The sequence below is a fragment of the Coenobita brevimanus genome, chromosome 88 (genome assembly GCF_032717465.1).
Source record: "Coenobita brevimanus isolate Jiangsu-jjx chromosome 88, ASM3271746v2, whole genome shotgun sequence".
Lineage (NCBI taxonomy): Eukaryota > Metazoa > Arthropoda > Malacostraca > Decapoda > Coenobitidae > Coenobita > Coenobita brevimanus.
This window is the reverse complement of record NC_137041.1, coordinates 20,882,873-20,896,257: the sequence shown is the minus strand read 5'-3', so window position 1 is coordinate 20,896,257 and position 13,385 is coordinate 20,882,873. Positions and strand designations below refer to the sequence as shown.

The 13,385-nt window shown below is 45.7% G+C and overlaps 1 protein-coding gene across 1 annotated transcript; it reads left to right on the top strand.

Annotated features, from left to right (window-relative positions):
- The first annotated feature begins 11,389 nt into the window (after nucleotides 1-11,389).
- LOC145411230 (uncharacterized) lies at nucleotides 11,390-12,019 on the top strand. Its single transcript, XM_080281294.1, has one exon. The coding sequence runs from the start codon at nucleotides 11,390-11,392 to the stop codon at nucleotides 12,017-12,019; it is 630 nt and encodes a 209-aa protein (XP_080137420.1).
- The last annotated feature ends 1,366 nt before the right edge of the window (nucleotides 12,020-13,385 follow it).

Here is a 13,385-nt window from a genome sequence, read left to right as displayed (position 1 = left end):
CACCCACAACTCACTTTCAAATTTCGCTTTCACCCACATCAACTCGATGACACCTCCTTCAATTCAATCACACACTGCTGTACTTCCGGAATCACTAACAAGGCCACACCTTCTCTTGCCCTTCCCCTGTCAACACCTGACAATCTTCCATTCACACTTCCACACATAGACTCACCCTTCCCTTTCATCTTTGTTTCACTCAAAGCTAACACATCCAACTTTCTTCTCACAAACATTCTCCCAATCTCCTTCCTTTTAGCATCAATCAACTACATCCACGCACATTCATAGACCCAATCTTCAGGGTATGGGGATAACTCAATCCTCCATCCCTTTCTCTGGCCTGTCTCATTTTAGAACTATAAAGCAGAGGAGGGGGTCCCTAGTCTTCTCACCCCGTCCCTTTTAGTCACCTTTTACAACATGCAGGGAATACGGTGGCAGTATTCTTCCTAACACAACCTGGCCACAGAGTAGTCGTACCGCCCCATAGTGCGGCCAGATTGTTCCCCCCCCCGCCACAGGGGCATTAATTACTGACCTAAAGATGTATTTTGTGGAATACTAGAATATAATGAAATATCTGAGCACAGGGAAATTTGGTGAACGATTAGATGATACATTATTTAAACTTTATGACAATATGGTTGAAAATCAGGTTACAAGCTAAATACTGAAGATATTACAGCACATTATGGTTGTAGATTTTTCATGTAATAATCAGTACCCAGCATATTATAGTATTACGCTTCTTTTCCCTTGTATATTCAGCATTTATTTATTGTCTTCTTACCCAGACTTAGTGAATATATTATTATGCTGTCATAGTGTTCAGAGTGTTATCCCCTTCTTCCCGAGAACTTGTTTTAACCTGCCGCATCCCGACAGATTTTTCTCCACTGCCCCCCCCCCCATCCCGGCAGATTTTCGAAAAGTTTTTTTTTGGTGGGGGGGCTAAAACCTCTGCCTTTTATGAGAAACATTGGAAAATGCCAATAAAAGTGCTCAGCTGAGCTTATAAGTGCATTATACAGGTGTCCCTCTGAATTCCTGGTTCAGTCTTTCATGGGCCCTGCTCCTGAGAAAACGTTTTCTATGGGAGGGGTAACTATTCCAAATACACTCAGAATAGGTAATTATTTATTTATTTGGTACAAATTTGTGTGTAGTACAAGAGTAGATTGGTTTTCACAGAATAATGTAGGCGATATAAGCGTTGTGTCACTCGGCAAAGACATCAACATGTGGCATCTTCCTTTACGACATTACCACCTCATCACTTCTACTTGTTTCTTTCCCTGGCTTGTTTCTTCCTTTTCCTCCACCTCGGGAATCAATTTTGCCTTGAATTTCGTCATTGGAGAGACCGTGGCGTGACATGTCTTTACTAACCAGGTTACTGCTAACAGGTGAGTTGCCAAGGAAATGGCGTGCAGGGGGGAAGGGGGGTCAGGCGGGGTCAGGCGGTATCCCCACCTGATGGAGGGTAGAGGAAGGTCTCCAACATATGCCTACCAAAAATCACCTGCAAAACTTGAAAAATGTGCAAATGATGGACCTCACAATTACAAAACATATGGATATGTCATTGGGTGTCACAGTGACAAAACGTGGTGACGTATCCATACGTCAATGGGACACCTCGAGTTAAAGCTGTTCTTGGTAACCTTTGGTTTATTGGAGACATTCCATTATGCAGGAGGAACTGGACGCTTGCAAGTTTGGGGACTACAGGGATATTCAAATATTTACATTAATATTTTTGTTTTACTGGACCAAATTGCGTGTTCATAGCAAAATATGTGAAAAAACATTCAACATAATATTAAATATGTGCTGAACAATATTATGCCTCAATTTGGCCATCAGTAGGGAATGTACAATACTCAAGACCAACCAACATTGTTCAGCAAATAGTTATCATTATGTCAAAACCATTTCACATGATTTATCTATTTAAACGTGATAAATGTCAATACTACGAAAATTATTAATGGCGATATTTTGAACTTTCATATAGCCCTAAAGCTGCAAGTTGCCAGTTTCATCTACCTTACCTTTGCAGATGTGTTTGTCCTCTTATAGCTTATTTCACGTAGCTCTGTGCCAGGATAATACAATACAACTTCTCTCTACAGCCTTTCCTTAGCACATGGCTGGCATCATTTTTTAGTGTTGCTCAGTGCCAGGTCAAAAATTTACTACCACTGTACATCCATTCCCTTGGACTTCTTCATGATCGGAATCATATTTTACTGCTCACTGGTAGGCCAATACAATACTACCACACTGTTGTAACTGTACGCTTTCTTGTGGGGTACTAAGCATTTTACAGTGGTCAAGATGAATGACTCACATGGTTTCAGATGCTTTGCCTAGATCACCGATTATTAATTGAAGGTTAAATTTATCGCTGATGGTGCAGGATGGTGAAGATAAACACATGGTGAGAGGAGTTCCTTGGTGTGAGATATGGGGCTCAGGCCCCACACGTGTTGGTCATCTTCCATGATGGGAATGCTTACACCTCAGAAAGGGTAGGAAGAAATGTCAGTCTGGAGATTGAGTTTGGAGAATTAACACATAGAGTCCGTGAGCTGCGGCTGTGAGTTTGCCACAACCGTGGGTAACAGTAATGTCAGTAGCCACATGCTATGCCCCACGAAGTCATAGACCCTCACCATGTAAGTTATGTCATCACGTCTGGTAGCACTATATGTCTGAGGATTGATGTAACTGTGGCATACACATGTGTGTATGTATGTATATATACCAGTAATTATGATGAATATAACAAACCAGTGTGCTTATAACTTTAGAGTAAAGATATCATATTCATACTTTGTGTTAAACGCTAGGCAGTATGAACATGGAGTCTCTCTGTTGTTGCAGGTTTGACAAATATAGGAACAAGTCCAACTGGCGGGTCCTGTTATTATCCTGAAGACTAGGGGGTAGTAGTGTGGCGCTTACAGTCAAACGTGAGGTCTGTCAACAAGCAGGACCTACAAGCTACGAGTGGCGTTTACTACAAGACGATAATTCATCTCGAGGAGCAGCTGGGCGAGTCGGGCCTCCTGCCTTATCAACATATTAACAGTGACAGGTGTTAGGGCCAGTTCCGACCACGTGTGTGCTTCAGGCTATGTGCACACACACATGTCCACGTATGTGCGTGCATATGGTGGGAAGAAACAGTAGTGGACATCAAGAAAAACATGTGTGTTTAACCGTGAAGGAACAATGTTGTGCTTGTGTGCTTGAGTTGTCACCACATGTAATAATGTGAATGATGTGCAGATAACAAGTGCTGGTATTGTACGGTATAGCCTACGGATTTATTCGTGGGTGAAAACAGTGTGATACGGTGGCATTTCGTATTATAATGTGAAGTTATGGGATCTGTTATGTGAATTAGTACATGAGGTGATGTGTGCAGATAACAAGTACCGGTATTATATGGTATAGCCTACAGATTTATTCGTGGGTGAAAACAGTGTGATACGGTGACACTTCGTATCATAACGTGGAGTTATGGGATCTGTTATGTGAATTAATATGTGAGGTGATGTGTGCAGATGATTTGTATTTTGAGGCATGGCCTACAGATTCATTTGTGAGTAGACAATGCTATATACAGTTCACTGCAGAATTGAAGTTACGAAATTAGACTGATTGATAATATTTATTGCTGTGAAAGTTACAGAGTACTTAACTCGAGACGTCCCATCGACATATGGGTATGTTGCAACATTTTGCATTTGCAAGTCCCGTCGACGTACTGCTACGTTTTGCAATTGCAAGGTCCCTAATTTGCACAATTTTAAATATTCATGCGTGATTTTCCGTACGTATACACGGGACACCTTCCTCTATTCCTCTACAAGATGCCAAGCAGGGACAATGCCTTACACCGCATAACCTCCCCCCTCCCCGCATGCCATTGTCTCGGCAATTCACCTGTTACCAGTAACCTGGCCAATAAGGACATTCAGGGCCAGAGTGATTCACCAATCGATGACAATGTGGAGGACAAAGTTTACATAGCATTAGAGGAAGAAACAGTCGGAAGTGATGATCAGGTAATGTGGCAAAAGAAGGTCAGGTATGGTGATGAGTTAGTGAGTGAAACAATGCTTATAATGCCTATATTACTGTTTGAAAATCAATATACTCTCATACTACATATAAATTTGTACCAAATAAATAAATAAATACTGTTTAGGAGTGGTGTGGAATAGTAATCCTCCCATAGAACTCGTTTTCTTTGCAGCCAGCCTGATAGAAAACCCTGTAAGGTAAGGAGGTACTCCTACCTGTATCGAGTATTTTTAACCTCTGGTGAGCGATTTCTCTATGAATTTTCGATGTTTCTCACCAAAAGCGGAGGTTTTAGCCAAAAAAAAAAAAAAATCCAAAAATGGTCGGGACTGGGGGGTGTCAGAGGTGCGAAAGTGGTCGGGACGTGACGGGTTAAACAACAAAGGGGGGTGATGAATCTTGTCACACACCTCCCTCAATAAACGCTGTTGTATGCAATTAGTGGGTATAAAATGGTGCCACTTAATAACTGTTAGCTATAGTATGCATTGAAAGATGTCAATGGACATATAAAGTATATTACATACAGGAGTGAATAATAATAATAGCAAGGCATTAGGGAAGTACGAGATGACAGCAGTCACTGCAGACAAAGATGCTGATGATGCACCACCCTATCAATGAGGCATATGGGGTAGATGAGTGATAGGCAAAACACCCTCCCACTCGACACCACACGCTCTCTCTGGCTAGCTCTCCCCCGACTTCACAACCCTCTAATTACAGTATTTAATCGTTCTATACAAGTTCATCGGTGGTATGCATCAGTGTTTTCCTGTGCATTGTCTTGAGTGGTATATTTGTTAGCAGAGTTACGAGACTTGATGTTTATATTAATACCTAAATGATATGTATAGGCGACAGGTGATAACGTTTACGTCAAGTATGGTGTGCGGATCCCAGGGACTGAACAATGTGATAAATTTGTGTTTAATTGTGAGGAAATAACGTTGTGTTGCGTACTTGAGTTGTTAGAGCATATAATGCTGTGTACGGGTGATCACTAGCATTAAAATACAACTTACAAATCTTGTGAAGTGAGCAGGTAATATGCTCAATCAATGTGGGACTTGCACTCACACAAGATAAACTGCATCGTAACGTGGAGTTACGAGACTTGATGTGTGTATTAGTATGTAAGTGATACGTATTGGGACAGGTGTGCTAGAGTAGTTAAAACAGATTTATAAAGTGTAATAGTGATCGTTAGTGATAAATACGGCCTGCAGATTTATTTGTGTGTGAAGACAGTGCCACATGCAGTTCACTGTGAGATTTCCTCAGACATGCATTAAATGAAATACTAGTCGGGTGTGGCAAGGCTTGGGGTAAGAAATTTGTGTTAGTTATCCACTTATATAATTGTGAAGTTACCAACCAACACCGGAGTGAGATGTTTACAAGCCTGTCAGTATTCATTCTATACCACAGTTATCCTGTAAGAGGGCACTGGCACAAAGGTACATAGTGTAACTGAGTGTCAGGGGGCCCAGATGTTGAACATGACGACTTAGTTAAGTGTTTTACGAAAGTGTTATGTCAAACTCACCGCACTACACTCATGTATTGTAACTGGTGGGCAAGGCTAAGGTTATCATGTTCATTTCTCGCCCCATGTGTTTATCTAGGTCACCAGCTGCGCTATAATTAATAACCATTATATTGACGAGAGTGTCGGTATATGTCAAGGTAACAAAGGACAGCTGAGCGAACATGCAAGATTAACATGTGGTGAAGGCTGTTCCATGTGCAGTGAGAGGGCTTAGTGTATGCATATTTGGGCAAATTCACTGTTACATGGGCCTATTGCCATGAAATAGGACAAGGACGTAAATATAACCACCCTGCTTTCTGTGTATGGGGAGACTAAGTACGAAGGTGAATCATGGATGAAATCTGGCTCTACGGATGACACAACACTAATGGTTGACACTGCCGAAACAGTTTCTGAAAATGTGGATGCAAGTAAAGAGCTGATGGTACTGGAAGAGGACAGCAGTTCCTCCAGCTGAAGGTATTAGTCACAACAAACCTTGGCAACACATGCAACTGTAGCACCTAGAATTTCAAGTGAATTTGACACATTCAAAACAATTATGACAGACGCCATTCGGGAGTTCAGAGCTCTTACAGTTGAGCTAAGAGAGAACCTAAGAGATTGAATCACTGGGGAGCCTTCTGTGCCTAGAACGACAGAAACTCAAGGACTAGAGGACGAGGCTGATTCTAGCCCCAGATAGGTATGCCGTGATATAAGTAGTCATGTCGAGGTCGTCAATGTCCCACCACTCGACCCAGGGGCAAACAAAGGGCTGGAGACCAAGAAAGTTGTGGAGGGGGACAATGCTCAAGTGCTTGATGTAAAGGAACTTATAACAATGATCCGTATGCCCCAAGCAACGCTGCCAAAATATCATGGGAGGAGTAAGGCGGAATATGGCAGTTCATGCATGCCTTTCGGCGACATGTGAAACATGAAGACGTGCCTGACGACCACGAATTCCAAATGCTGATGGATGCTCGTGTGAGTGAGGAGCTGCAGGTATTGCTGTTGGGATGCAATTACCTAGACCCTCCACAAGCCTAAAACAGGGCACTGAACATTCTGTAGGAGAGGTTTGGAGACGATTATGCATATGCTGATCACATGATAATGACTACTGGATTCTCCACCCATGAGAGCCAGTGATGATGAGGGAACAGAACGCCTAGCACAGCAGGTGTGGGCCACAGTGAACAAACTCGAGCAAATGGATCTAATGCAAGTGCTGGAAACCGAAGTTTCCACATGATAGTCATGAAATTTCCTCCCAAACTGAAGAAACAATGCATATAGGCTGTGAGGAAGTATCACAAATCTGGCAAAAGGCTAGGGCTAGTGAAGTGGCCAGTGAATTACCTTGAAGAAAATGCTATAGTTCTGGATGGTATGTAGATGGTGCAGGAGAAGCCAGAACCGACTTGTAGGAGCAACAGAGCAGCAGGGCTACTTACTGGGACAGAAACAACCAACCAATGGGAACAGCCTGGCCAAAGCCAGTCAGGTTGTCCTTTGTGTAATGAGCCGCATGGCTTGGCAAGGTGCGGTCGCTTCAGAAATATGACAGCAACAGGAAACATACAGTGCACAGACTCGAGGGATGCTTCCTGTGCCTGAAGGTGGGGCACACAGTCGCCGAATGTTGGCCAAGCTTCCGCTGTGATAAAAACGGTTCCCAGGAGAAACATGCAAGCCTGCTTCATTACTCAGACGTCGCTCAAGACCCGGGACCATCAAATCTGGTCATCTCCGAGAAGACTGGTGATCGTACTGTGAATATAGTTCGAGAATATGGAGGATGCAAACGCAACTGGAAGAGGGACTCTGAGGGAAAAATGAAGGATAACACAAGTAACACTGATCAAAGGGCTGTGAAAGTCGAATGGGAAGGCAAGGTCACAGACAGGGCTGTTTTAACCTGAGACCTCCCGTCGACGTATGGGTACGTTGCAATATTTTGCATTTGCCAGTCCCGATGATGTACTGGTACGTCGTGCAATTGCAAGGTCCCTAATTTGCACAATTTTCAATTTTCGCGCATGATTTTTCATACGTATACACGGGACACCTTCCTCTATTCCTCTACAAGATGCCAAGCAGGGACAATGTCTTACACCGCATAACCTCCCCCCCCCCGCATGCCATTGTCTTGGCAATTCACCTGTTACCAGTGACCTGGCCAATAAAGACATTCAGGGCCAGAGTGATTCCCCAATCGATGACAATGTGGAAGACAAAGTTTACATAGCATTAGAGGAAGAAACAGTCAGAAATGATGATCAGGTAATGTGGCAAAAGAAGGTCAGGTATGGTGATGAGTTAGTGAGTGAAACAATGCTTATAATGCCTATATTACTGTTTGAAAATCAATATACTCTCGTACTACAAATAAATTCGTACCAAGTAAATAAATAAATAAATACCGTTTATGAGTGGTGTGAAATAGTTACCCTCCCACAGAACTCGTTTTCTTTGGTGCCAGCCTGTTAGAAAACCCAATCAGGTAAGGAGGTAGTGCTACATGGATCGAGTATTTTAAACCTCAGGTGAGCGATTTCTCTATGAAATTTCGATGTTTCTCACCAAAAGTGGAGGTTTTAGCCAAAACAAATTTTTAAAAAAATACCTCAGGATTGGGGGGTGTCGGAGGAGCGAAATAGCTTGGGACGTGATGGGTTAAGTCCCACCGCAATGCAGTCAAGTTGCGCCCATACTGTGGGGACGAATCCCATCCATGGAGGGGTAAGCCTTAGCAAGGACGTAAATATCTGACCTTTGCAAAAGAGGGTGTTATTGCCAGTTGTCGAAGTTAAGGTGTGGTGTTCAGAGCTTCCCACCAAAGGTATGATAAGAACTCTGGCTGTCATGGACACAGGAAGCGACTGCTTATACTGTACGAGAAATCTGGCCAAGACCCTCCAACTTAAAGGAAAACCTACAGAACTGCTCATGGGAACCCTTGCCCGAGACTCCATCTGCCGGTCATCAGAGGTGGACGTTACGGTTGGTGGAGTGAATGCTAGGACGAGAAACGGAATCCATTTACAGTATCACGAGTTCTGACTGTGGAGAAGTTCCCTTCCATGTTGTGTAAGGCAGTTGCAACTACTAATGAGATAGCCCAGTGGTGGCACATAAGAGGAGTTGCGATACCACGATCACAAGGTAGTAGAGTTGAACTGCTAATTGGACAAGACGTTCCCCAGGCTCTGATGCCTTTAGTGGCGAGAGCTGGCAGGGATGGGATGCCCTTCACAGTAAGGACTAGGCTGGGGTGGACCATACACTGACCGGTCGGCAGTACAATCCACAATCAAGGTGATCATGCAGATTGCCTGCTGAGTAAGTCAGACTTGAGAAGTAAGTACGTGCCTTCTGGGAAATGGATGAGAGCGGGACCATGGAGTCACACTTCCCTGCTAGATCATTGGAGGACTAATGGGTACTCGGGTTATGGGCTGAGAAAGGGAAGTTTGAAGATTGCCATTATCAGTTTCTGATACCTTTCTGCAACAGGAACCCTGGCCTACCAAATAACTGCCAAATGGCAGTTTGCCACCTAGATGGCTTGCACAAGAAGCTACTCCGAGACCAACAACCACACCAGAGGTACACATGCGAATTAGATGACATTTGCCAAGGGTTATGCAGAAGTAGCACCTGAGTCGAAGTGCCCTACTGAATCACAGGTCTCATGGTATCTCCCTCATCATCCTGTCTTTAACCCCAACAAACCGGAGATAATTTGCATTGTCTTTGTGCAGTGGCCCATGAAGGAATCTCACTCAATAATCAGGTCATGCAGGGTCCTGACTTCAACAACAGATTGGTAGGAGTCTTACTCCGATTCCGGCAAGGAGGCACAGCCATAATGGCCGCTGTTGAGGCAAAGTTCCATCAGATTAGGGTGACACCTGAACATAGAGATGCTCTACGCTTCTTGTGGTGGAATGGGGATTGCCTGAACAAGGAACCATGTACTGTGTATATCGGATGAAGGTGCATCCGTTTGGAGGGGTGTGGAGCCCCTCGTATGCCACCTAGGCCTATGCACTACAGAGGACATTCCACGACCACACAATGACTTCCCTGCCATAGTGGCTAAGGCTGAGAGGAATATATATGTTGACGATCTGCTTCTTTCTGTAGACGTGCAAGTGGAGGCTGAAGAGTTGTCACAGCTCCGTCAGCTATTACATGTGGTAGGTTCAGGCTGACCAAGTGAGCCAGCAACGATAAGGACGTAATCAAGACTATCCCACCAAATGAAAGGCACAATGGCCTGAAGACACTCGACCTGAACACAGACCAACTGCCACTGGAACGTGCCCTGGGTGTGATTTAGAACTTAGAGACAGACCATTTAGCAGTTAAGGTGCAGGTGCCATCACGGCCTACGACTAGGAAAGGGATTCCGAGTCTTGTCAGCTCAGTATATGACCCTCTAAGCCTAGTAGCTCTGTTCATCATCAGGGAAAAGTTGATAATCCAAGACGAGTGGCAATGGGGAGCAGACTGGGATGAAATGCTGCTATCTCACAATCACACAACCTGGATGTCCTGGCTCCAGGAGCTGAGGCAGCTAGAAGGATTCCAGGTGCATCGCTGTTACAAGGATGGTGCGAATCGTGAAGCCACTTCCATACATCTCCACACCTTTTGTGATGCCCCTCAGACAGCGTACAGTGCAGCGTCTTACTTGAGAAGAGCTGATGCCACAGGCAAGGTGACATGTTCATTTGTGTTCAGAAAGGCAAAGCTAGTCCCACTTAAACAACTAACCAATCTTTGGTTGGAGCTTTGCACAGCGGTACTAGCAGCCCAGGCTGACATGATCTGTAATGAACTCACTACAGACATTGATGAATCTTTCTTCTGGACAGACAGTACACTTGTATTGCAATATATAACGAATGAGAGCAGACGCTTCCACACCTTTGTAGCAGATAGGATTCCTGTCATTCAAGACCTGTCTAGTACTGAACAGTGGAGACACGTCAGTACAACGCTGAACCCAGCAAATGATGCTAGCAGAGGGCTGCACACAATTGAATTAATGAGCGGCTGTTGATGGATCCGTGTCCCTGAGTTCCTACAGGCTGATGAGTGGCAATGGCCTAAGGGAGGCGAGCTTCCATTACTGCTAAATGAAGCATTGGAGGTAAAGGAAACCTCTAGCTTGGTTGCCTTCACTGTGGACAGAGAGAACACTGAAACCCTCTCCAAGCTGTGGGCATGCTACTCATCCTGGTAGTGACCGAATAGAGAAGTGGCTTGGCTCAGACGATTTGCCCGCTGGTTGCAGCAAACAAATATGGCACCACGGCCTGAAGAACAGGAGAGATTGAACACACAGGAAGTACGACTTGCCAAGGAGACAATCCTCCTTGCCGTCCAGAGAGAGTCATACGGTGCAGAAGTTACAGCACTGATGCATGGATCACTCACCGTCAACAACAGGTTGTACAGATTAGAGCCATTCCTGGGCACGACCGGTTTGCTTCAAACAGGCAGCAGGCTGAAGGGTGCACCATACAGCAGAGACCATATTGAACCGATCCTCTTGCCACATGACCACCGTCACCACCATCACCGTCAGAAAAATGCATGAAGGTTGGGTTGGGCATTCTGGCCGTGATCACACATTAATGTGCCTACGACAATGGTACTGGATTCCCAGCTGCACACAGCTGTTGGACCTGCTACATCACATGTCAGAAGAACAATTGATCAGCTACTCCCCAACATATGGCTGACTTACCCCTGGATCAGACACTGGCTGGGAATGCCACGTTGATGTTCACTGGGACAGACCGTTTCAGTCAATTCCTGGTGAAGCTAGGCAGAAAGCAGATGAAGCTTTGGGGATGCATCTTCAGTTGCCTGGACACTGGAGCTATTTACATGGAGGTCCTTGCCTCTCTGGGTTCGAATGCCATCTTAAATGCAATAACAAGGTTTTTTAGCCTTAGAGGGCAACCTGAACGCCTCTACCCAGACAATGGAAACAACATGGTTATGGCTGACAAGGAGCTGAAAGCTGCTGCTAGAAGCTGGGGAAAGGATGTTCGGGTCAATGATGAACTGCAAAGGGAGGGCATCGAAAGGGTATTCAAACCACCGTTGACCTCACATATGGGGGGTGCATGGGAGCACCAAATCCGTACAGTCAGGAGGGTCCTATGTGTTGTTGTCGGCTCCCAGGTCTTAGACGATGAACACCTGCAAACACTGTTCTGTGAAGTGGAGGCCATTGTGAATGAAAGACCCATTACACCTGTGCCTGATAAGCCTGGCAAACTGCAGGCCCTCAGACCAGCTGACCTATTGAGATTGGGCTCAAAGGGCACTCTGTCACTGAGGGGGCACTACCCTTAGTGAATCCTATTTGGCACGAGGGGCACATTTCCAATACCTGGCAAATAAATTCTGGTATTGGTGGGTCAGGGAGTACCTTCCACAACTCCGGTGCCGCCAAAGGGCCTTACGAGTCCACCATAGCTTTCAGGTGGATGATTTGATCGTTGTCGCAGACGAGAATCGCCCACGAAATAAATTATGTTTGGGAAGGGTCCTGGAGGTGACGACAAGGAAGGACGGGCTAGTTAGGCAAGCCTTGGTTAAGACGGCCAAGAATGTAGTACTGTAGCCAGTGACTAAGCTGTGCTTGCTGGAAGGCACATTGGATGCACTAAGTGGCAACGCCTTGACAGGTGGAGGCCATCAAGGTGGCACTGCCCCAACAGGTAATGGCCAACACTGTGGCACCACCCTGATGGGTGAAGGCCAACAATTTGGCATCGCTCCAACAGGCGATGGCCAATAGTTTGATGTCACCCAACAGGCGATGGCCGATGATGTGACATCGCCCAAGAGGTGATAGCTGACAATGTAGCACCGACTCTACAGGTGGTGGCCGACAGTGGAATTGCCCCAACAGGCAATGGCTGGCAAGGTGGCACTGCCCCAACCGGCACTGGCCTACCATGTGGCGTCACCCAATAGGTGATGGCTGACAAGTAGCGTTGCCTCAACAAGTGACGGTCAATAGTGTGGCATCGCCCCAACAGGTGATGGCCACTGGTGGCATTGCCCCAACAGGCAGTGACCGACAAGTTGCACAAGCAGGCAATGACCGACTACGTGATGTTGCCCCAACAGGGAATGCCAATGGTATGGCATCACCCCAACAGGTGGTGGCCAACAGTGGCATTGCCCAACAGGCAATTGCCGACAAGGCAGCATTAGCCCAATGGCCAACGGCCAACATGTAGCGTTGCCCAACAGGCAATGACTGACAAAGTGGCATCACCCCACCATGAGACTGCTGACAATGCAGCACCACCCTGACAGGCAATGGCCAACAGTGTGGCATCGCCAGACAGGTGAAGGCCAATGGTATGATGGCTTCCTGGTAGTCGCTGCCCAGCAGGCAATTGCCGGCAAGGTGGCACTGCCTAACAAACAATGACTAACCATATGGTGTCACCCAACAGTGGATGGCTGACAAGAAGCGTTCACCCCAATAGCTAATAGCGCGGCATTACCCTGACAGACAATGGCACTGTGTTATCACCCAACAAGTGCTGGCTGATAGTACGACAGCTTCCTGGTAGTCAACGGCCAATAGTATGGAGCTGCCACAGCAGGAAACGATCAGTAGCATCATCACTCAACAGATGTTGAGCAGTGTCGCTGTAGCCTGTGCTTGTTTGAGCACGGACGCTCAAGGAAGGGGGTGTTG